This window comes from Colletotrichum orchidophilum (assembly GCF_001831195.1).
Source record: "Colletotrichum orchidophilum strain IMI 309357 chromosome Unknown Scaffold_217.1, whole genome shotgun sequence".
NCBI classification, from domain to species: Eukaryota; Fungi; Ascomycota; class Sordariomycetes; order Glomerellales; family Glomerellaceae; genus Colletotrichum; species Colletotrichum orchidophilum.
The window spans coordinates 1-22,487 of record NW_019173173.1 but is presented as its reverse complement, the minus strand read 5'-3'; the positions used below and the strand labels follow the sequence as shown (position 1 = coordinate 22,487).

At 53.7% G+C, this 22,487-nt stretch overlaps 6 protein-coding genes across 6 annotated transcripts; 2 read left to right on the top strand and 4 right to left on the bottom strand.

The window, feature by feature from the left end:
* Positions 1-1,778: 1,778 nt before the first annotated feature.
* On the top strand, positions 1,779-6,626 carry CORC01_13837 (uncharacterized protein; the record flags this gene model as incomplete). The annotated part of the gene is made up of 10 exons (XM_022625453.1): positions 1,779-1,952; positions 2,061-2,195; positions 2,257-2,286; positions 2,343-2,407; positions 2,457-2,898; positions 2,956-3,328; positions 3,389-4,386; positions 4,437-4,580; positions 4,635-5,124; positions 5,176-6,626. 10 exons carry the CDS (start codon positions 1,779-1,781, stop codon positions 6,624-6,626), a joined length of 4,302 nt encoding a protein of 1,433 aa, XP_022468034.1.
* A 724-nt stretch (positions 6,627-7,350) lies between these two features.
* Positions 7,351-7,734, bottom strand: CORC01_13836 (uncharacterized protein; the record flags this gene model as incomplete). The annotated part of the gene is made up of 1 exon (XM_022625452.1): positions 7,351-7,734. One exon carries the CDS (start codon positions 7,732-7,734, stop codon positions 7,351-7,353), a length of 384 nt encoding a protein of 127 aa, XP_022468033.1.
* A 901-nt stretch (positions 7,735-8,635) lies between these two features.
* CORC01_13835 (ubiquitin carboxyl-terminal hydrolase) lies at positions 8,636-11,569 on the bottom strand (the record flags this gene model as incomplete). Its single annotated transcript, XM_022625451.1, has 4 exons — positions 8,636-9,667; positions 9,720-9,989; positions 10,037-10,918; positions 10,970-11,569. The coding sequence occupies 4 exons, from the start codon at positions 11,567-11,569 to the stop codon at positions 8,636-8,638; spliced, it is 2,784 nt and encodes a 927-aa protein (XP_022468032.1).
* Positions 11,570-12,787: 1,218 nt separating this feature from the next.
* CORC01_13834 (DNA repair protein/CtIP) lies at positions 12,788-15,008 on the bottom strand (the record flags this gene model as incomplete). Its single annotated transcript, XM_022625450.1, has 2 exons — positions 12,788-14,862; positions 14,921-15,008. The coding sequence occupies 2 exons, from the start codon at positions 15,006-15,008 to the stop codon at positions 12,788-12,790; spliced, it is 2,163 nt and encodes a 720-aa protein (XP_022468031.1).
* A 1,776-nt stretch (positions 15,009-16,784) lies between these two features.
* CORC01_13833 (uncharacterized protein) lies at positions 16,785-17,216 on the bottom strand (the record flags this gene model as incomplete). Its single annotated transcript, XM_022625449.1, has 1 exon — positions 16,785-17,216. One exon carries the CDS (start codon positions 17,214-17,216, stop codon positions 16,785-16,787), a length of 432 nt encoding a protein of 143 aa, XP_022468030.1.
* Positions 17,217-20,233: 3,017 nt separating this feature from the next.
* On the top strand, positions 20,234-21,753 carry CORC01_13832 (zinc knuckle; the record flags this gene model as incomplete). The annotated part of the gene is made up of 8 exons (XM_022625448.1): positions 20,234-20,285; positions 20,887-20,906; positions 20,965-20,999; positions 21,058-21,071; positions 21,131-21,145; positions 21,199-21,332; positions 21,395-21,545; positions 21,605-21,753. 8 exons carry the CDS (start codon positions 20,234-20,236, stop codon positions 21,751-21,753), a joined length of 570 nt encoding a protein of 189 aa, XP_022468029.1.
* Positions 21,754-22,487: the final 734 nt, after the last annotated feature.

The following is a 22,487-nucleotide window of genomic DNA, read 5'->3' as shown; positions in this document are numbered from 1 at the left end:
GGTGGTAGACAGGCTTACAGAACCGAAGTGCATTGACTTCGAGAATGAGAGGATAGAACTTGACACGGACAGAACTAGAGAGACTGGCTCGTTCGGATTTTCATGTGTCTTCAGTGATTGAGGCGAGGTGACGACGAGAGAGAGAGAAGAGAGTGAGTGAGGTTTGAGCCCGTTCTTTTGTTTCCAGTTCAGGTCGAAGGCGTGTGAGCGCGCCGACGGAGCCCTGGGGGGCGGCGTGCGAGAGCTTCTAGCGTTGCTAGCGCGAGAGTCGGAAAGGAAGCGTACCCATCCATTGCCCATTGCCCATTGCCCCAGCCTCAAGGGTGCCCACCTGGGCCCCGCCTGCTCCTCACAGCTCGCCCCTCTCGTGGATGGCACCAGGATCATTTGCTGACAAGGGCAGGATGGACCCGTAGAAACAATCCTCGAAAATCTGTAATAATCCCAGAGGCCCAAGACATGCCACCACACTGCATCGATCAGCCTTGCCGGGGGTAATGTAATGCTGGTGGTACGGGTAGTGAATACCTAGTAGACAAGTGGATAGTGGTGGTGATTGTGATAGTGACGGGAGCTGGAAATGGAGAGGTACCAAGGAGGTGTATCGTCCCTATGGATTGCTGCCCTGCGGCTACCTGACCACTGATGGCACTCGCCCGCTCGCCCATGCGCGCCCAAGGCCACTGCCACTGGACCTTGACGTTTCCACCCGTTCCCGCACCATTGTACGAATACAGCGAAGTGCCTTGGAGAACCAAATGCGGTTGGGCGCGTCAGCACCAGCGAGTCGAATCTCAAGGCTCTCTCATCTCTCCCGTCTGGCTCTAGCCCGCGCGCCTGTATATGTTTTGTGTTGTGTGCGTGCGTGTAAAAGCACCTTATCCCAGACTCGCACATCACCTCTCACAAAATACATCGTTTTCCCAAGCTGCGGCTCAGAGAGTGTGGTGCTACTACTTCGTCTCTTCCATTGTTTTTTTTCTTCCCTTTCCCTTTTGTCTGGTGATGCCCACTCTCCTCCGGGAACCCCTCCGACATCATCTCTGCCACCCACCCACCAACACCCGACGACTTCGCCGCCCGCCCGCCCAATTCCGCTCGTTTACTTTGCACCCAAACCCCTCCAACGCCCGACCGGCATACCGACCGCCTGTCCCGATCGACCGGCCGTCGTTGGCGACTGCAGCGACGTGAAACCCGACAGCGAAGAGCAATTCAAACTCCCTTGCCACTCTGCCTACGCATCGCGAACCGAGGCATAGGCTGGCTGGCCTTTGCACCCGGAGCCTACGACACACACGATTGTGTCTTTGTTGTTTCGCTGCCGTCATTTCGCACCAGCGTCAGTCCCTCGCGTTTGGGATCCTCTACCAGCAGCTGCCCACCTCACGTCACCCCTCGTTCGACTGGGTTTCCCTCTCCTCGCCCCCGCATGCCCACCGATATTTTCATGGTCTGAACGACTACTCTGCCGCATCCGCGCCCCCCAAAAAAAAAAGAAACTACCCCCGAGGACCGAGAAACAACGATCACGAACTGCATTCGACTGGCATGCCGTCCTGCTGCCGGGCAATGTGCAGCGCGCCCACACCTTTGCCGTAGCCGCTGCTTGCTTGACCTGCCTACGATCCTTTTGCTTGGGTTACCTATATTGAGAAGGCGCGGTCCTCTCTTGGAATCACCTCCGCCTTGCGACGGTTCATGTCAGCGCTCTCGAATCCCGACCACGAGATACAAGACTGGTGATTGCGCCAGGCCTCCAGTCCGCCGGCCACACCATGCCCAATCCCTCGCCCCCGTCATCGGCCTCGTCCTCTGTCGAGCGTCAGTACCATGTAAACGGCAGGGCCGCCGTGGTTGCCTCCCGTGAGAGGGGCTCAGGAACACCGAGGAAGGAGAAACAGGGCCCCAGAGAGAGCTCTGCGCTGCAAGACCCGGGCTTGAAGGATTATGTGCGTACACCCGGCCGTTAGGACTATTCCTGGAGGGAGAGATGGAGATAGGAGAGAGGAGGTGAATGATTCTCGAGGGTCGCAAAGCTAACAGGGTTCTCAATACAGCGTTTGGGAGAATGCCTAGGAAAGGGAGCCTTTGGATCCGTTTACAAAGCTTTCAATTGGGGAACGGGCGAGGCCGTTGCCGTCAAACAGATCAAGCTTGCTGATCTGCCCAAGAGCGAGTTACGCATGATCGAGGTATACTTTGCCCCTCACTCGCTTGCCTGTCGTTGGTTTGCCGAGACTAACCATTTCCCAGTCTGAAATCGACCTTCTGAAGAACTTGCATGTAGGTGTTTCCGGCTTAAGAAGTTTTACAAGACGCTTGATTGACAGTTTGTGTAGCATGACAATATTGTCAAGTATATTGGCTTTGTCAAGTCGGCAGACTGTCTCAACATCATTCTCGAGTAGGTTGAGCTTTTAGTTCGTCTGATCATGGCTGACGCATTGGCTCAGGTACTGTGAGAATGGTTCTCTTCACTCAATATGCAAGTCATATGGCAAATTCCCCGAGAACTTGGTCGGCGTATATACGACCCAGGTTTTGCAAGGACTGCAATACCTTCACGATCAGGGTGTAATCCACCGAGATATCAAGGGCGCCAACATCCTCACCACCAAGGACGGGAAGGTTAAGCTCGCAGACTTTGGAGTTTCGACGAGCACACTCGCAGGCGGGCAAGATAAGGAAGCTCAGGTCGTCGGTACTCCCTATTGGATGGCACCAGAAATCATTCAACTTTCTGGCGCCAGTCCTGCGTCTGATATCTGGAGTGTTGGCTGCACGGTCATTGAGTTGCTGCAAGGCAGACCGCCATACCACAATCTTGCAGCTATGCCCGCGCTTTTTGCCATTGTCAATGATGACCATCCGCCATTACCTGAGGGTATTTCACCGGTTTGCGCCCCTGAACCCTATCCTCTTTCTGAAGCAGGTATGACTAACACGACTTAGGCGTCTCGCGATTTTTTGATGCAATGCTTCCAAAAAGACCCAAACCTAAGAGTCACAGCGAGAAAACTTTTACGACACGCGTGGATCATCGGATGCCGAAGAAGCGACGCACCCGTTTCAAAGGCCCCAGCTAATTTCAGCCAAGCTGTGGAGGAAGTGAAACAGTGGAATAAGGCTCTCAAGTCGTCCGAAAGCTCACTAAGGGCGTCCACCGGTTCCGACAGCGGAATTCCCGGGATGCAAGGTCATCCCGGGTCGAGATACAGTGCCAACGAACCGCTCCGACCGAGCCTGATCACTCAGCCCAGGGGACCTTTGGCTCTTGCGAAACCAAGGCGAACGCCCGAAGCCTTCAGGTCTCCGGAGCTTGCTGGTAAGCATGAACTTTGTGTAGGATCGTCCGATTGAGGAAAGCATAATGACTTGCTGTTAGATGACGACAATTGGGACAACGACTTCGCGACAGCCATTTCCCCGAGCGCACTGCACTTGCCTCATCTGAAGCCCCAGGATAATTTTGGCGGTTTGTTGTCTGCAGATAAGCTCAAGGCATTTGCTTCGCTTACGGATGCTCGCAACGACTCAGAAAATTATGATGACGACTTCGAAGGAGAACTGTTGACTATCAAGGGGCCGAGACAATTTGCAGATTTCGAATTTCAGGATCAGACGATTCGTCCGACGCCTCGCAAGAAGAGCGACAAGTACCCAGAGCCGATGAAGCAACAATCACCGACCAAGCCAAGTCCGCGAAAGACTGGCCCTGCTAGAAATCCATCTCGTCCCAAGTCGCCTGTCAAGCCGCAGCTAGGCCCCAGCAAGTTTGAGATACCAGCTCCTCCAGACCTGGCATTCAGAGAGCAGAACACAGAAGACTATTCGGATTTATTCATAGAAAACGATTTCAATGATGGTGGACTGAATCCTTTCATCAAAAAGGTCGACTCTCCTCAACTGTTTCATCCTTCAGATCTCACGAGCTTGCCTCGCTCGACACAATCGCCTGTCCCGGGGAGCTCCAGACGACCGCCCAGCGCGAAGCTGCGGCCTTCTGTGTTACCAGATCGGCCTATGCGACGGACTAGATCATCGATTGAAATCCAAAAATTTGCCGAGGACGAAGGCGACGAGGATTTCTCCGACATCTTTGGGCCGGAGGATGCAGTTACAGAGAGAGAGGAGAGCGACAGGGGCTCGGAAGATGGCGGCCTCATGGTGCTGTCCAAGTATTCCAACAACTCATGGCTCGGTGACGACGAGGATGAGGATGACCCATTTGCTTCCATGGACCCTGGGTGGGACGAAATGGATCTGGAAGCGAATATTGCCAGGGACAGACACGCTAGGCTGGCAGGAAAGGTGGAAGAGCTCGTACGGTCATTGAAAACGTCAGAAGGCGAGGAAAAGCTATGCGAGCTATCTGAAGACTTGGTAAGGTTGATGTGTTTTTGCCCGAGAAGGCTCTTTACTGACGCGTGCAGCTTGCTCTATTGTGGGAGAATACCGAGATCAAAGATCTCATCCTCAGCGCTCACGGTTTGTTGCCGATTTTGGAGCTTCTCGAGCCGTGTACAGTCAAGAGCAGGCAGCAGATGATCCTGTCTCTCTTGAAGGTCGTCAATACTGTATGTCCTTTGCTCCTTGTGGCGTAAGTTGGCATGGTGCTAACTCGTCTATAGATCATTTTGGACGATGTCGAGATCCAGGAGAATCTTTGCTTCGTTGGCGGCATTCCAATCATCACCAAGTTCTCAGCCCGGCAGTACTCCAACGAAATCAGGCTGGAAGCTGCAGCTTTTGTTCGCCAAATGTACCAGACGTCCACGTTGACCTTGCAGATGTTCGTCAGCGCTGGTGGTCTGAACGTACTAGTCGAGTTCCTCGACGAAGATTTTGACGATGCTCGAGATCTAGTCTTGATTGGCGTCAACGGCATCTGGAACGTCTTCGAGCTTCAGGGCCCGACCCCGAAGAACGACTTTTGCAGAATCTTTTCGAGAAGCAAGATTCTTTACCCGCTTGCTCTGGTGCTACACAGAGTGCTCGACGAGGAGGGAGAAGATGAGCTTTCTGAGTTGATTGAGGGCCGAATCGTTAATATCTTCTACCTATTTTCTCAGGCTGAGAATTATGTCAAGGAAGTCGTCGCTGACCGGCAAGTGCTGAAGAGTAAGTTTTCGGGTCCAGTGAAGTCAGCCTCACGTACTAACAAAACGCCAGGCGTCCTGAAGGACTTGCGACGAATGACGCCAATTCACCAGATTACGATGCTTAAATTCATCAAGAACCTTTCAATGCTGTCCACGACGATAGAAACGCTCCACACAGCTGACGCCATCGAGTTCTTGATTGATGTCCTTGGCTACAGCATGAAGAAGGGACACCAGCACTTCCGAGAGATCTCCAACCAGGTCCTGAACACCCTGTTCAACCTCTGCCGTCTGAGTAAGGAGCGGCAAGAGGACGCTGCCGTTGGTGGCATTATTCCTTTGCTCATGAAAATCATGAACACCGACCGTCCGCCCAAGGAGTTCGCGTTGCCTATACTGTGCGATATGGCTCACTCAGGAAGCAAAGGTCGTAGATACCTCTGGCAGAATAAGGGGCTGGACTTTTACGTCTCGCTGCTGGCCGACCAATACTGGCAGGTCACAGCGCTAGATGCCATTTTTATTTGGCTTCAGGAAGAAACAGCAAAGGTTGAGAGTCACCTGCTCGATGGCAAGTTTACAGACGCAATCGTCGCCTGTTTCCACACCAACAAGCTCAACTCTTTTGACGCCAACCTTCTGGAGCCTCTATTAAAGCTTCTGCGGTTGAGCCCTTCAATATCAGGCTCACTGGCCAAGCCGGAGATGTTTGCGGGCATCGGCCAAAGACTGGGCCACAAAAAGGCTGTCGTCCGACTGAATCTGCTGCGTCTAGTCCGAAATATCATGGACGCATGCGAGCCAGAGATGCTGGGCATGGGCAACGGAAGCAGCTCATTGAACATCAAGCAAGTCAGATCTCTGTTTGATGCAATTCAAATGCTCGCGGAGAAGGACACCGCTGTGCTGGTTCGGAACCTCGCGTCTGAACTTGTCAAGTCACACAACGAGAGTGAGCTTTATGACATGCCATCGGAAAGAAAGGGCTCTTCGGGATCGGTAGCGTCCCGACGCTCGGGATCCGGACCCAGGCGGAAATCGTCCTATACCCCGCCTGGACTTCATCATGCCATGTCGATGCCTGCCACGCCGACACAATCGCAATCCCGCCACCACCGGCTGTCACAAATACCACCAGGGTCGGGAGGCGCGTACATTGAGGTGGCCGCCAGTCCAAGAAGGACTGCTGTTCAGGAGCGCGAGGCAGTTTTGTACCGCCCCCGCAGCAGAGACGGTGCCACAAGCATTCCTCGGCGGGTGAGCGGCGAGATGTCGTCAAGCATGCCAACGGGGCCATCCTCGGGCAAGAGTCGGCTGCCTCGACACTCTTTTGCGAGACCCAGCAGCGCATCTGGGCAGCCTCCCTTAATCAGATCAGAGAGTTCGCTGTCGAATAAAGAGAACGTCAGCAGAAACACATCCGCCGTATCAGCTCCGGCTGTATCGCCCGTCCCACCAACGAGCATGGCCAACAAGCGGCGAAGTAGAGCTCCAAGTTCGGACGTAAAATGGTCATCATAGTAGGAGCTATTACATATCAGCCACCCATAGGCTGTACTTTCTTTTTTCTTACCTTTTCTTTTTGTTTTGCATGTGCGAGTCGACGACTCGCAGGGCTTGGGCAATGATACCTCGTGGGAATATATATTCCACGATCCTAGCTGATTTGGGCTAGAGAACTTGTTTTTCCTCGATTGGTAGATTTTCCCGCTGTGTGAAAAGTGTGCTGTGGAAAACTGGGAGGGTCCAAACACACGGCTGGCTGGTAAGCCTGGGGAGAAGGCATGATTTCACCGCGTTGCACGTTTTTGATGTGAGATGATGCTGTCGTGAGTCTATTCATGTTGACGTGGAGAGGATATGAGATGCCAAGAGGGAGAGGGCCAAGGGAAAAAAAAGGGCAGGCCACACTGAGATTCCTCGTTTAAACGTTGGCTTTGACGGAGGCAGCAAAAGTCACCTGGGAGGGGACGTCTTTTGGTTTTGACAATTCGGATGATGAGAACGAGAGCTGTTTCTCGCTCCCTGCAAGAGCGGAGGCATTAGAAACAAATTCATGGCAAGCGATTGCAATCTCCATCTAGCGGCCCACCGTCGCCGCCGCCGCCGGGCAGAGTTTTTTTACTCTCCTTCATGATCCATCCTTTGGCTTCTGTCCCCTCTGCTCTCTCTCAATCGTGAACCTCCACCGTCGAAGACGTCCACATTTCAAAATGAATAAAATGGAGCATTTCCCTCTCTTGCTTCAGACGAGCCACGCATCCCCCCTAAGGATCTCGCTCCACACCGCGCCGTCGGGCCTCTCAAAGCCCCGCGCATCAGCGACGTCGGCGGCGCCAAAGTTGCGTCCGTACAGGTGAGGAAACGCCGAGGGGAAAGTGCTAGAGGGCGGGAACTCCCACCGCGTCTCCTCGGCGAGGGCTGCATAGGGGAGTTTGAGGAGCCAGAGGGATGTTGCGGCGGAGAAGAAGAGGTCCGCCGTGCCGAGGACCTGCTCGGCTGTGCTCAGGTGGATGAAGCCGTCGTTGCGGTCGAGGTCCGAGAGGGGGAACTCGGCCGGCAAGGGCGACGGCGGTGCCGAGGGGACGATTTTGTAAATGTAGTGCGGCTTTTGTGTGGGCTCGGACATTGTGAACTCTGGTTTCTTTTTTTATTTTTGTCCTTGGTTGGGTTTTCACAAGAAGTACAGTTTTTTTTTGTTTCGGTACGGGTTGGTTGGATAGTTGCCACTTTGACGGTTGATTACTGTAAGAGATACCGTGAGGTCGAGTACGACGACTTTTGAGAGGTTTTGGGCGAGGAAAGTAATTTCATCATCCCACCTCCTCCTCTCGTTAGAGTCGAAACCCCCCCCCCCCCACTTTCCTCTTCTGGAAGCCATCAGCTCTGGCGGCTTACACCCGGTGGGGGGGGCATTTCACCACGCATCATCCCTTGCACCTTATCAATCGCAAAGCGAACCAGACCCAAAATCATCATCAATGGTTTTTAATTGTTACAGAGACCTCCCGGTCCGTGTGTCTTATTTCATTGACCCTTCCACTTAAACCCCCATTCCCAGACTTTTCGTACTTGGGGACGACCGTCCCAGAGACAAAAAACCGCCAGCGCGCCTCCTTTTCTCTCCCTCTGCCGAACCCACAAGTTCTCCATCCCATACTACTCCTCCCACCTCAACTCGGATCACTAAATGTCGTAAGAAACCATCTACAAATGATGCAGATGACTAGGTAGTAAACTTTTGATTTTCCTTCCTCTCCCTCGCCCCATCTTCCTCTGGGATGCTGAAATGAGATCCTCCCAGTCAGCCCGCTTTGAGTGTGTAGTCAAATTAGATTTGAGACAACCGTAGCACCCCAACCGCATCCTCTGTATCTCTGTCTTCTTTCTACTTCGTAGACTTCAAACTCTTGCTTGATATGGCCAGTTTGCGCCTATTGAAGCGGCCGCCTTTTCGTGCTCATCCCCACGCGCGCCTGTCGACTCGCCGGTTCCTGTTGATATTGGATCCCAAATTATCTTTCCGTCGGTCAGACCCGTTGATAGAACAGCAGGTAGGCAACCTTGTTATCCTTGATATTGTCTTTGGCCGGCTTCCCCTTGGATGCGGTGCCATTGCCGTTGGCGACGGCGCTCCACTTCTTCTCGCCACCCTTTTCACCGCCCTTGGCAGAGGTGGTGACCTCCTTCCAATCATCGCCCTCGTCATCGTCTGCCATGGCACCGAAGCGGTTGGTTGATGCGTCGCGCGAGGCAGGGCCCGATCGACCGGTATCCTTGGCCTCCTCCTCCGCACCAGCTTCGGCCACGTCTTCGCTGCGGACACGCCGGATGATCGTATCGTCCAGCCGGATCCACTCGTTTTCGTCTTGCCGTCGCACATCCACAGTATAGTGACCCCCGTTAGCTTGCTTGCCGTGGTGGTAGACGACACCGATCAGCCTATACTTGGGCATGCCGACACCCTCGGAAACAAGGGCGTTGCGTCTTCTCTTCGAAAGTACTTCCGCTGGCAGCTGCAGGTCAAGAGGGTATCCGACCTTTTTGCCGATTTTGGTCGTCCCTTCGGTGTCGAACTTGAAGCGCTTCAGGTGAAGAATGAGAATCGGCGGCAAAGTCTCAATCAGGGTCTGCTTAGTCATAGGAGCAACATCGCCTTGAAGCCTCTCAGGCACCGCCAGACCCTTGATTGCATCGACAACGTTCTGGATATAAGGAGCACCAATATCCAGCTGGAGAGATTGAAAGGGCTCGGTAGTAACCGAGTCCTTCACACCAGGACGGCGAAGCTCTGATCGATATTGTCCACTGAACAACCGAGTGATTGGCGTCGTCGAGCTGGCTCCGGACGAGCGCGTCTCGACTGCTCTCTGTCTAGATCCAACTTCAAACCATCCATCCGCGCCATCGTTAGACTCAACAACGCTGGCGGCGGAGGAGGTAGGCCGGGTTTCAGCGGCCCCGTTGGTCGGTCCATTCGTCGACATTACCTGGGCACATTCTTCATCAATGGCGTTCAAAATCAGACCCAGGAACTCCTGAGCGTCTTGCTGGTGTCCGCGCTGCAGCGAAGTATTAGCCAGTTGTACATAAAGCAGATGTGACATAACGTACTCTCATGCTGGCAAACGCCGGGAGAGGCTGGATAGCCTTGTACACAAACTCGGGAATAAAGGATTCGCCGTAGTGCTCCAGCTGCTCGCTCTTAAGCTTTCGGCGCAACTTCTCGACTGATTCAGTCGAGTCGATGACCCGGAACTCCCTCATAAACATAATCATGGCATCTATGACGGGCGTATCGCTCTTGAACTTGTGTACAGCCTTCTTGCTGACCTGATCCAAAAAGTTGTAGAATGGTGCACAGAAGAGAAGAACTTGCAAAACCTAGGCTCATGTTAGTCACGGAGCTTATGTGGGCACATGGTACTAACCGAATTCATGTAGCACATATTGCCGGTATTGATCAGGCCTCTCGGCTCGATGAACTGAACCTTGGCAGGATTGCTAACGCGGAAGTCCTGAATTGCAGCGGCCAAAGAGTTTGTGTTCCCTGCGGGAAAAGTGGAAGCACCACCGTTGACGACATCATCGCCATTCGTGGAGGCACCGTTGGCCGCCACCGGAGCAACGGGACCGTTGACGCTGGGCTGCGCCTTGGGAGCAGCCGCAGCCGCAGCAGCGGAGAAGAGTCCACTCCACGACTTTGGAGCCGCCTTGGCGGCAGCTGCCGTTGGAACCTCGGCCTTGTCTTGCTCCGCACCAGCGACATCCGTACCTTCTGTCGCCCCATCGGTCTTCGCCTCCTGAGAAGCAGGCTGCTTGGATTCTTCTGCTGACTGGCTGATGCTTGCCGGCTTGGTCTCCTTGGGGCTGCTCTTTGGAAGAGCTGGGACGACCGGAACGACGGGTACTGCAGGGCGGGACGCCGACACGGTGGAATTGCTCGCCGTTGATCTGACACTCTCTCTGGGAACCTCAGATACTGGCGCATTCACCTTCGGGCTACCCATGTTCGAGACGCTAGTCGCCGACCTGTCACTCTCCTTAGGAGTTTCAGACGTCAGGGAGTCTGCTCTCAGAGTCGCGCTCTCAGAGTCGGTATCCTTGGAGCTCCAGGGCGCCGCCTTCTTAGAATCAGCCTTTGCTTTTGAACCGTCATCCGCGCCGGTTTTGGTAGCCGACTCCAGGGCGCCTTCATGCTGCTCCACAGGCAGCGTCAGATTCTGGGCATTCGCGCTCATCAATCGTCTTCGTCGTCTTGACTTAGGAGCCCTTCTAGGGAACGGTGCTTGATCGGGCGGTGTCCATGGGAGCTTTTTGTGTTCAGCTACGAAGTCAACACGATTAGAATCTGATCGACTTACCGGTGCGCGGAATTCCTTCACATCTTGGGGAAGCTCTGGACTCTGCGTAGCAGGTACAGGGGCAGGGGGCGCCGAAGGGTGGAATGGCTCGGCAAATGGTGTGACAACTGATGAGGATACGACCGAGGAAGCTACTACAGAGGGTGTGACGACGGAAGGCTCCGGCGTAGGTTCAACAGGTGGAGGCGGGGGTGGAGGCGGCGTCTGCACAGGATTGGCAGCGGGGACGGGAGGCGGGTGATAGGGCGTTGATAGAGCAGGCGATGGTTGCGAGTACGGCTGGGGAACGCTCACGCCGGCCATGGGGACATATTGAGGTTGAGGCATCGCCTGTGGTGACCGCACATAGGGCTGCTGCTGCTGATAGTGCATGTAGCCAGAGGGCATGCCTCCAGTCTGATATTGATGCGGCAGCTGATGGTAGTATGGCGTCGGCTGGGCGTAGGGGTTCATGTAGTTTGGATACATGGGCTGCTGCTGATACTGCTGGTACTGCTGGTATTGCGCATACGTCGGTTGTTGCTGCATCCTCCGTCTGTTGCCTCCTCCGGGACCACCACCCATATCAACTCCTCCTCCTGGCCCTCCGCCCCCCGGCATGGCTTGCCCAGCCGGCAGATGACGATTGTTCATCCTGCCGGCTTGGGAGTCGTGTATTTGCAGTGATCGTCCACGGCTGGAACTATCACTGCCTTGAGTCTGCGGCTTCCTTCAACACGTTTGTCGGCGCGTTCGCAATGGAGCGTCGACAGGTTGGACGGCGGTCGGTTCGCGTATCGATTATTAGGTTGTTTGCTTGTGTGTGAGGCACGAGGGAAATGTTTCCAAACGGTCCCAGTCGTGCGTCGCTCTCGTGAGGGTTGCGGGGAACCGTTGGGAAGAAAATAGGCCCGACTTAAGTATTGCGAATGAGCGAAGGGGGAAGAAGCAAAGTGAATAAGTCGCTCGCCACAGTTGATTAATCGCGCAGAGACGGAGGGACGGGCTGCGATGAAAGCAGCAACGGCGAAGGGTCGACGACTGGGGACGGGGCGACGGCTGTGAAGCTGTGCGGTTGCTTCCAATGGAGATGACAAAAAATTAAGCCGCGCGCGGGAGTGGTAGAACCGTCGACCTGGAGCTAACGGACAGCGGGCTCCGGGCTTTGTTGGCGCAAGGCGATTGCCTGGGCCGAAGCTTCGCGCACAGATCACTTTTCGATCACCGCGAGCTTCCATTGGGTCTCTTCTTCCGTAGTTTGCCCGAATACAGGCTCACCACGGAAGGCTTGACCGGAAAACACACCTGCAAGGTGAGCTCGGTGACGCTGGATTAAACCACTTCATTTCTCGATTATTCCGAAAAAGTCTGCAATCACAGGACAACTTAGAGTTTTCGAGATACTGCATCAAAACACAGAGTGTCGTGTAAATCTGATATCACCATCGTCAATTACAGCCAAGACCTCGTCTGGCCGGAATAGCAGTCATGCTTGCTCGTCCAAACGAACTCCAAAGGATTCACATCCAAATGATGATTAACAGCTCTCTGCAGCTCCCGTCCATCTTTTTATCTGTAGTGTAAGATGAAGGATCATGGATACCCTAAAATATGAGGCGCATGCTGGCTTGGTATTGATTATATCTTAGGGACGACATAGTCCATGATTTGTGATAATTGAAACTGGGTAGGGATATTCGTTTGGGACTTCCCTATCGTGCACTTGGGCAGTTGAGTTACGCTTTCGACCCCAAGTGTCCCTGGAGCATCAATATCTGCTGTTTGAATCAACGACACTCCTGCGTGTACCTCGCAAAGAAGCTAGCCTCGACAGCTACTTCACTCATCCTTGAAAATCCAGCGGCCTCTTCCTCTCATCGCTTCTCGATACCGTTCTTGGATCATTTGTTTCTCCCTCTTTTCAACTTCTGCCGTCTCAGCCTGATCCTCCTGCGTAGTAGGAAAATCCGCGTTCCAAAAACCCGGAGGAGAAGGCCTTCGAGCGTATCGGTGACGATGTTTGCCCAACTCATTAGCAAGTTGCCATGTTTTAGCCTCTATCCACAGGTCTTCTTTCTCTGCCTTGGACATCCCCAAAATGATGGTGATTCTGTCACCAAGATAATCTTCGAATAACTTGGTGTCTGATACCGGAGTGCGTTCGACGTTGTTTCTTTGGGCTAAAGCCATAGCGCGGAATTGTGGACCACAACAACTCATGTCCGTACAACCAGGCAAGCAGGCTCTGTCATCTCTGTTCCTAACTACCTCTGAATATGCATAGTCGGAACCGCCGTTGAACTTCGGATTGACCTTGAAGTCCTCGAGACGCAGAGAGGCAGCAGGCTTTGACCGCAGTGACGCACTCGTGGGTAGCAGCTGTGGGCCGGCCGTCGCACTATTTCGGGACTGCCCGCGGGCTGTGGCAGGCTCCGCGTTCTCTCCTTGCTCCATTCGGCCGACAGGTGGGGATTCTTTTGACCTACCGCGGCGCTCCTTGTTGAATGGGAGCTCCCGACGCTCGGGAAATTGGGGTCCATCTTCCGCCATTCGACCGGTATCCCTGAGACGGGGTGCTGACCGTACTATGGCAGGAGTCTTCTCTGGAGACGGTGCGTTCAACAGCGTGCTCAAGCGGCCAGGAGGTTGCGGAGTGCGGAATAGCCCTGCCGGCTCTCCATGGCCTGTTTTATCGTAGACAATTCCATCCTCAGCCAGGTTCCTTATGCCTTGGGCGAGACCCTTCCTTGTTGGTTTTTCCACGGGATTCAACTCATATGGGCGCACCGGACGAGCATTAGGATTGACCGGTGTCAGAACCACTGTTGAGTCGTGTGTCCTACTTGTCGGCGCATTGGTGTTGTCAGGCCTGACAAAGACGGGCGCGGCTGTCTGGGCTCTCTCCGTGTCCATTTGACCAGGCGTGGCCAGATTGTTGGCCAATAACCTATTCTTTCGTGGTGTGTTTAGTCTCTGACCAACCTCATCCAGATCCATACTTTCTTCCTGAAGCTGACTGGTGACAGGACCCGCAGTAAGATTCGAGCTCTCCATCTTTATCCTGCGTCGCTCTCCTTGTTCCGCAGAGGAATCATCAGGATGCTTTCTCTTGCCTACAAGGCGCTCCGAGATGATGACAGGGCCGTCGGAAGAGGGCTCTGGTTTGATGCGAATATCCGAATCTGTCTTGGCGTTCTGTCTCATTGGTGGGAGAGTAATCTCATCGGCCTCCTTATTACCCTCTGTCGTCTCCCCCTCCGTCGGGTATGTCGCAGGCAGATTCTGAGTCTCTATGCCATCTGATTGCACGGGAGCTATTTCGGCAGAAGATTGTCGCAAAATCCACGGGTTGTTGAGCGTTGTTGTTGCTCCAACTTCAGGATCTGACGCAAAGCTCGTAGCTGAACGCGCGTGAGGCCTCCTTTGTTCTGGGAGCGCTTCTGCCGAGGGCGCCGCAGCATCAGCATCGCCTCGACGTTGCTCCAGATATCTTATCTTGGCTTCCAAACTTGTCGCATAGTCTTCCCATTTCTTGTTCTCCTCCTTCCTCTCGTCCCTCCGCTTATTGAACTCTGCTTTCAGGATCCTGAAGTTCTGGTCCAGAGCATTATATTTCCGACGTAGCTTATGGCTTTCCCGCAGCACATTCTCTAGATCACCTCCATTGTCAGGAGTCTCTGCTGGCGCAAAGTCTGTGTTGGTGGCTTGGTCGCTGGTGACATAACTCGGGCGGGAGCTACCTCGAGACGACTCAACGGATCGATTTTGCTGGTGGAATTGGAGGAGCTTCGTCCTCAGCTTCCGGTTTTCCTCCTCTAACCGATCAACTTCGGCAGAGCGAGACCTCAATATTTCAAGCTCATCTGTGAGGAATGCGCGTGATCGATCGTCCTCTTTCAGCCTTTGCTCGACCTCTGTTGAGAAGCTAGTATCATAGTGTCATTACGGCAAAGCATCTACGATTGCACATACCGTTATCCAGTTGCTCACCAACTGTCTCACGCAATGCGTCCAATGCATCTTGGATTGCCGCCCGACCTTGCGCCGACCACTTCTCCATTATGTACGACAGGAACTCTGTCAAGGTACATGAAGATACGTGCGTGGTTATGCAGCTGTCAGTTCAAGCTGAGCTCTCCGTGGCACGCCGTACTAAGACGCGCCTTCCCTGAACCGCGTTTTGCCAAGACATCCCCATATTGTTGTTGTTATTTGCGCCACGGAGAGGTCTGTGCAGAAGTTCCTGAGCCACAATCTCAGCCACTATTCAAACGACAGGCACGAGGAGACGTTCTTCCTTCAACCACGCTACCACGATACCACGCTCTGCCATCTAGCATCATTTTGTGCAAACCTCCTCCTGATGGTCTCTGGATTTTCATTCCGGATTGTGCCTTAATCAATGCAATCTTCCAAGTTCCAGAAGCGCCATGGTCTACCTCCCACCCTTCGGAGTCATTGCAACTTCGGGATGACCCAAGCACGAAGGCGGGCAGTCTGATTCCTGGTCGAACACTGCATCGGAGCCACTTCCGCAGTGAGAAGAGCTTGGGCGGGGCGCAGGATGGAAATGCAGAGTAACAAGCCTTCGATCGATCAATTGGTACGGCTGGAATGGCTTGTGACACGGATACTGGTGGGCCTGCACGGCTTCTCCGATATATCTAGGTACTAACAAACAGTTCAAGGCTAATAAGATTGAAGACACTCTCTGGTCAGTGGGCCCCCCGAAATCCCCACGGACTACGGTCGGTCGCCCGGGCCGGCAGCTCTTCAACGGTCACCGACCCTGGCGAATGATCGCCATCGCAGACTGCAACATAGGTTGGTTCATCGACCACAAAGCCATCTTGCTCCTGACTCTGCAAGAGCTCGGTTGAAGCTCGAATTGGCAATGCCGGGCTTGATTGAAATATCGCCCCTCGACCTTGCATAATCGCGGAAACCCCGGATCACTGATCAATCCGACGACCACATTGCGCCACGTTTACGGATACAATGCCTGAGGAAGTCTGAAGCGGCGCCATAGCACCGCCCATAGCACCGATACATCCAGAAACGCCCATCTGGGGTTGAGAGTGTATGCGGGAGCTTGGGCAAGAATTTTTGGTACCTAGCCTGGCTTTCGCGCCGTCCTTGCTTAAGATGGCCCAGAATCGGTTTCGTGTCGAGAACACACGCAGGAGCGAAAAGCCAAGCTTTGAGAAACATGCCACGCTGGGCAAACGATTTGCCCTGCACGGCCTGGGTTTTGCTGCTATAAAAAGTTTCGAATACTGACGAGTAGGCCACAACATCTCTCTCTCACCCGATACCTCCTTAGCTACAGCAATCAGCGGGAATCGCAACACCTGCCGGTGCCACGTCTCCGCCAGAGAGATATGTGGCAGACATTCTAGCGGGCAAATGCCGGTATCCATGAGCAGGCCCCATTGCTGGTCTCCGCGTCTCCCCTATGGCTTACGGGCTCTCCTGCATATTATTGCGGTGGTTTGTGGTTACATGCCGTTCTAGCGTCTTGGGTCGCACGTGTGGCCTCGAAGAGGCCAGTGGTCCGGTAGAGACTCCACACGAGTCGCATTTGAAGATGCTTCACATTTGCAAAGATGCAGTGGTGCCGTCATGTTTTCCCGGCGTCCGCCCTTGGAGCTCATTTGGGCAGGTCGCGACCACCGCCGCTTCATTTCTCGGGTGACACGCCTGCGGACTATGCGCCTGGAGCCCACGAGGTTCACGAGGAAGCCCGTCTGTTGCGTTGCAGCGATTGGACACAAACCGCAGTAAACGAGACCTAGCTTGCAGATGCAGTAGACATGGGTTTAGGTGCACAGTGCACCTAAGTCGTTGTGCGTTTGTTGCGTAATGGCCGGCCAAGCGAGAGAACATTCGATGGAATATCGTTGTCAACCAACACTTGCGGCGACAACAGGCGCAAGCGCAACGTACCGGATTGGACGCCGTACGGAAGACTAGTAATACGCCAGGACAGATTTCTTGGTAATTGAGCAAGCGTCCCGGATAAGAGAAGGGTTGTCGGCACAGCTAAGCACGAAGCGAAGTGGCTGTCGGTTGAAATGGCTGTCGGTTGAAATGGCTGACCGGGTTCATCCGGTCTACGCGACTTCACAGGCCTGGGCGAAAAGCTTACCACCAACCTGAAAGGGAAGATTGGCCGAGATTGAACGTGGCAGATCTGACCCGGGACCGGAACTGCATCTCGATGGAACGAACCAATCCTCTGCTCTGGTTTGCTTGGATGGCATGGCATGGCTAAATGGTTTTCCGAAATCTGAGAATGGAATGAAACTCGTGGGATTTGTGCGTTTATTCCTCCAGTGAGATGTAGCGAATTGGGTTCGTGGTGGGAAGGAGGTTGGAGAGAACGGAGCCGACGATCAAGATTTTTTGTCCTTTTGTTTTCCTCTCGTTCTTGGAGGGGGTTTGCTTTCTGATGAGGGGGACACTATCGATCTAGAGGGGCTATCCAAGCCTCGGTTCGGTTTAAACCTACTTTGATAGCATCTCCGACATGGCTGTTTACCAGCCTAGGGCAGCAGCAGGGCAGGAAGTTCATGGGATATGTTTCCTGAGTCGAGGGGAGGCCCTGCGAGGAGACGAAATGACTCGTAAAAATTTCTGAGAATTGTCCTCGAGCCTCGGTGTTCTGTAACCGTAAGCTGATCTGCAGTAGACAGGCTCACGAGCTTCTTCAGGCTGGAGCTGGAGTTGGAGCTAGAGCCATGCGCAACTCGTCAGCAGTTTAAAAGGGCCACAGGGAGGCATGTGCCATCCCACCGACGAATAACCTTCACCACCAACGAGTGGCGAGACCGGGATCGCGGGGTACAAAACTGAGGCAAATGTAGCCGAGACTGCCCGGCACAGGGTTAACAATACGCGGATTGTAGGCAAGCAGAGCGTACCTACTCGTACGGTGCAACCTCAGGTTGATTATTCAGACATTACTTGGGCAATCAGCACGGTTGGAGACCAGGCTCATGCTGCCTGATAGACAACACAGTGTGAGCCAGCTTACGATACTCCACTCCTCTTCTTTTCCACTCTCAGTCTCGGTCCCCACTGCAGTGTGCATGAGAGGGGCAGCAGTAGCTACTGCTGTCCTGTAGCAGAGGCTTGTGAGACAGGAAACTTATCAGAGCCCACTCATCTGGCGAGGTGGCAGCGTGAGAGGAGCACGAGAGGAGCGTGTGATGAGGGGCTGCTTAGGACAGGGAGAGATGCAAGGGACGGGAGCACAGTGGCACGAAATCAAGGATTTCTGACCCCTCATACGGATGGAAGGGGTTTAGCAAGTTTTGGGGCATCGCATTTCACAGTGCTTGGGGCCGGGCCTGGCCTGCCATTTTGGCCTGCCAATGCTGCCATTTGCCTGCCTCTCGGCGATTTTTAGAATATTACACAGGGGTACCCCACCTGCCTGCCTTCGACATGCTGAATTTTCTGATTGGTATTTTTTTTTTATTTTCCCCATGGCAGAAAAAAATAATCGAAAAAATGGAGGGGCAAAAGTGAAATACGGACTGCACGAGGACAGCGACGGATGGTGGGGAGGGGGCCTCATGAACACTACAGCAACTCACCTCCCTCAACCGTCGGGGGACCCTTTTGACAAGAAAAAATTGCACTTTATTTTACCGTGATCAACCTGGTCTGGAGCATCGACGATGCAGTTTGGATTTGTAGAGTCACCTGCCTTTGAGTTCACCGTCCCTGGAGTTTGCGAGGAAAGGGCTCGAACCAAGCGCTTCCAATGCCCTCCGACGGCCTTGCCCTCCGACGGCTTCTTCTACATTCCCCATCAGAATATTAGAGTTTCGTGTCCCGTCATGTCCGGCCTTATTGGAAGGTTCTTTAGGCTATCAGAAACCCGAGCTTCAAGTCTCATCATCTCAACTTGTTGAACCTTGGTTGTCCTGGGCCACCCGAGTCCTCCTGGGATACCTACGTAATGTGGTATTCAAAACATGACCATAACCCTTATTGGCAAGCCCGGGTCGCTTCCCGGTGCTGCATTGGTGAGGCAAACTAACTAGCTGCCGCCCCTTTTGTCTGGCCTGATTCTGCCCAAAGTGTTCCAACCGTGTCATTGTGCCCGCCCTATCTAAGCTGACGGACAGCACAATCTCATCTTCGGCTATGGGAACAGGCGACGGCACATATCGGGCATTGGAGGCCAGCTCAAGGAAGCTGTCCCAGGGCACAGGCACAAGACGAGGCAGGCCAGCCACGTTCAGAGAACATGTGAGGGCAATATGTCAAAACTCACATCGATTGGCAATGACAGACATGTATCTGGTCTTGTAAGATGGAGAAGTAAGCCGGTCGAATACAATGCTGGCAATGACAGCATCAAGTGCATCAGCCGAACAGGACTAAGATGGCAAGTGTACTGATAGTTGAGCTGAGAGGTAAGGTAAGCTGTGTCAATCTCCGTCACACACCTCATAGGTATCCAGACACTCACAAAGTCACAATCAACACAAATGCCGTCTGCCCGGCCCAAGCCAGAAAGCCCAAGGAAGGCCAGAACGGGCATCCAGAGACGGGCTCTTCCCCTTATGAGAAGGGTCTTGCCTATCTGATTGGTGCTCCGGCGCCAGCCCATCTACCAGATTTTCTTGGGCTCCACAAGGCGGTCTGACAATCCAAATTCGCTGCCTTTTCTTTTTTAACCTTGGCCACTCCCTGCCGCAACGACCGCCTCCCTCCCCTTCTCTCCCACAACACAAAACCACCACCACCCATCGCAAACCTTGCAAAACCACAGCAAATACCCCCTCCATTTTTTCTTGTCGAGCAGAGATTTTTCCTCACGGCTCGATCATCCGCCCTTCATTCGTGAGTATAGCCTTTTTTCCCCCGTCGTCCAAGGGGGTGGAAGCCCTCGTTCACCATATATGTTCATTCGACTGGGATCCCGTCATCGACATCAACACACCTACAGAGCTTGCCAGCTGCCACCGAATTTCACCTCTTGAATCTGACGAAGGCGGCGCACACGCACCTCCATCTCCAACTTCCCCACATCGCGCAGCGCACACACACACACACACATACACACATGCCACTTGCCCCTCCCCACGTCAACCACATTGCGACAAGACGTCTTTCGCCTCTCAGATCTTTCCCTCTCGCACGAAAAGCTTGGCCCAATTCCTCCTTCGACATCTCAAATCACCTCATCGACTTGCCGTCATTCTAACGCATTTCTTCCAGTTCTGAACAGTACCGTTACTACTTCTCACCAACCCAATATCAATCGCAATGGATTTCCAGGGATCGGCCGGCGCCCCTCAGGCTCGCACCTGCTTCACCTGTGAGTGTCTTCCCAGCTCTAGCCCCCTTCCCGTCTCACCATTTCCAACCTATGCGCTGCTCTCATGCTTTTCAATTTTTCAACTTTCGTTTCTGTGGGTGGGCTTGTGGCTTTCGGTGTCAACTAGCACCTTATTCCGGAATTGGGTTGCCATTGGTTCACCGAGTCCTCACCGCTCTCACCCTGAGCTTTTCAGCCTGTCATTGGTGGCTGTTTCATTTATGTAGCTTTCCTCTGGGCCCCTTGTCTCCGAACTCACGTTCACCCATCCGCTGGATCTTGACGTTGCTGGTCATCGTGAGCGCTGAGGACCCTGTCGAGCAACAACACGACTTGCATGTTGGTGTCTGGCAGAGTCCACAGCGGCACGAAGCTTGAATACATCACTTGGAAGAAGGCCTGGCGGCAAAGCGATTCCGTTCGTGTAACGGCTCGCCAACTTCGTATTTCTGGGCCAGATCTGTCAAAGAAGCCGCGTGTATACCCTTACTGCGTCATCTTACTGACTCTGAGCTGGTGTGCCAGTGACACCTTGATCCTGCCTTTTCTCAAAACGTTATCACCATTCCATGAGCGCAAGAGTCTGACCAGAAATATTTAGGCGGTGCGGCTGGTCACCAGGTACGACCTACCGGAGGATATGACGATGTCTAGCTTTCGACTTACTGACTACGTGTAGGCCCGCGAGTGCCCTAACCGTGGCGCCGCCAAGTGGTATGTTATTGTGATATTTTCAACCCTGCTTACTTGATTCATACTTACCTTTACATAGCTACAACTGCGGCAGTGAGTTTTGATGTGCAATGTGTGTTGCCGACGAGATGACTGATTGACGTTTGCTTCAGACGAGGGCCACATGAGTAAGTCAAACTCTCCAAGATGCTCATCGGATTGTTCATTAACGTACTTCAAGGCCGTGACTGCCCCGAGGGCCCCAAGGACACCAAGTCTTGCTACCGCTGCGGCCAGGCTGGCCACATCAGCCGTGACTGCCCTCAGGGAGGCAACGTCGGTGGCGGTGGCCCCTCCAGCTCCGAGTGCTACAAGGTTTGTTTTGCCTTGCCTTTCCCATCTGCACGACATTTGCCAGTACTAACATGCGATACTAGTGCGGTGAGGTCGGTCACATTGCCCGCAACTGCCCCAAGGCTGGTGGCGGCTACGGTGGCGGCTACGGCGGTGGCTACAGCGGCGGCGGCGGCTACGGCGGTGCCAGCCAGAAGACCTGCTACTCCTGCGGTGGCTACGGCCACATGTCTCGTGAGAACTCAATGACCTCATGGTTGACGACTTGACCTTGCTAATATACATACCACAAGGCGACTGCACCAACGGTTCCAAGTGCTACAACTGCGGCGAGAACGGCCACTTCTCCCGCGATTGCCCTAAGGAGTCTTCCGGAGGCGAGAAGATCTGCTACAAGTGCCAGCAGCCCGGCCACGTCCAGTCTCAGTGCCCCAACAACTAAGTCCAGATGGCTATCGGCGATGAGTTATCTGCCTACCCGGCAGATTCAGTTTCGGGACAGTTCGACGGCTTCGAGACTACCGTGGCTCACTTATGCGATATCAACTAGGCATTGCGAATGCTTTGTACATTTCCTTTTTTCAACCTCGTCTTTTTTCGTCTTTCCTTGCTCTCATGTTCTCACGGCAAACAACTCTGGGACTCGGCCCGCGGAAAAGTTTTACACGGACAACGGCATATGAATCACGGCTTTTTCTTAACGCACTAAGATACACCTTTCGCATTTGGTACGTCAGCCTCGGCAAAATGCGGGGTTGGTCGGATCGTTTGGATGACGATGGCAGCAACGCAAAAGGGGACAACAAGCTTTTGCGCCTGACCTCTCTCCGGTTTTATGGAAAATTGAGAGAGAGAGGAGTAGCAGAGTGGGAAGGGCCTTTTTGTGGGCCGGAATAGCTTTCGACCTCTGATAGACTTGGTCGTTGCGTTTGAGCAGTCGGGAAAATGGACTCTCATGTAACGCGACCTGGGCAGTGTGGGCCGTTCTAGGCGGTCATGGCTGTCGTTCAGGGCAGGGAATGGAAAGTTTGCGTCGTAACCTCTTTTTCTCCGGTCCAGAGTTCTTTGCATTGATGTGTGTCGTGATAGCTGAGGTGATTAACAGACAGGGCGAGTGATTGTGCCGAGGAGTTTTCTTCTGCCCAATGGTTAGGAGATGGGCAGACGGGAGGTTGG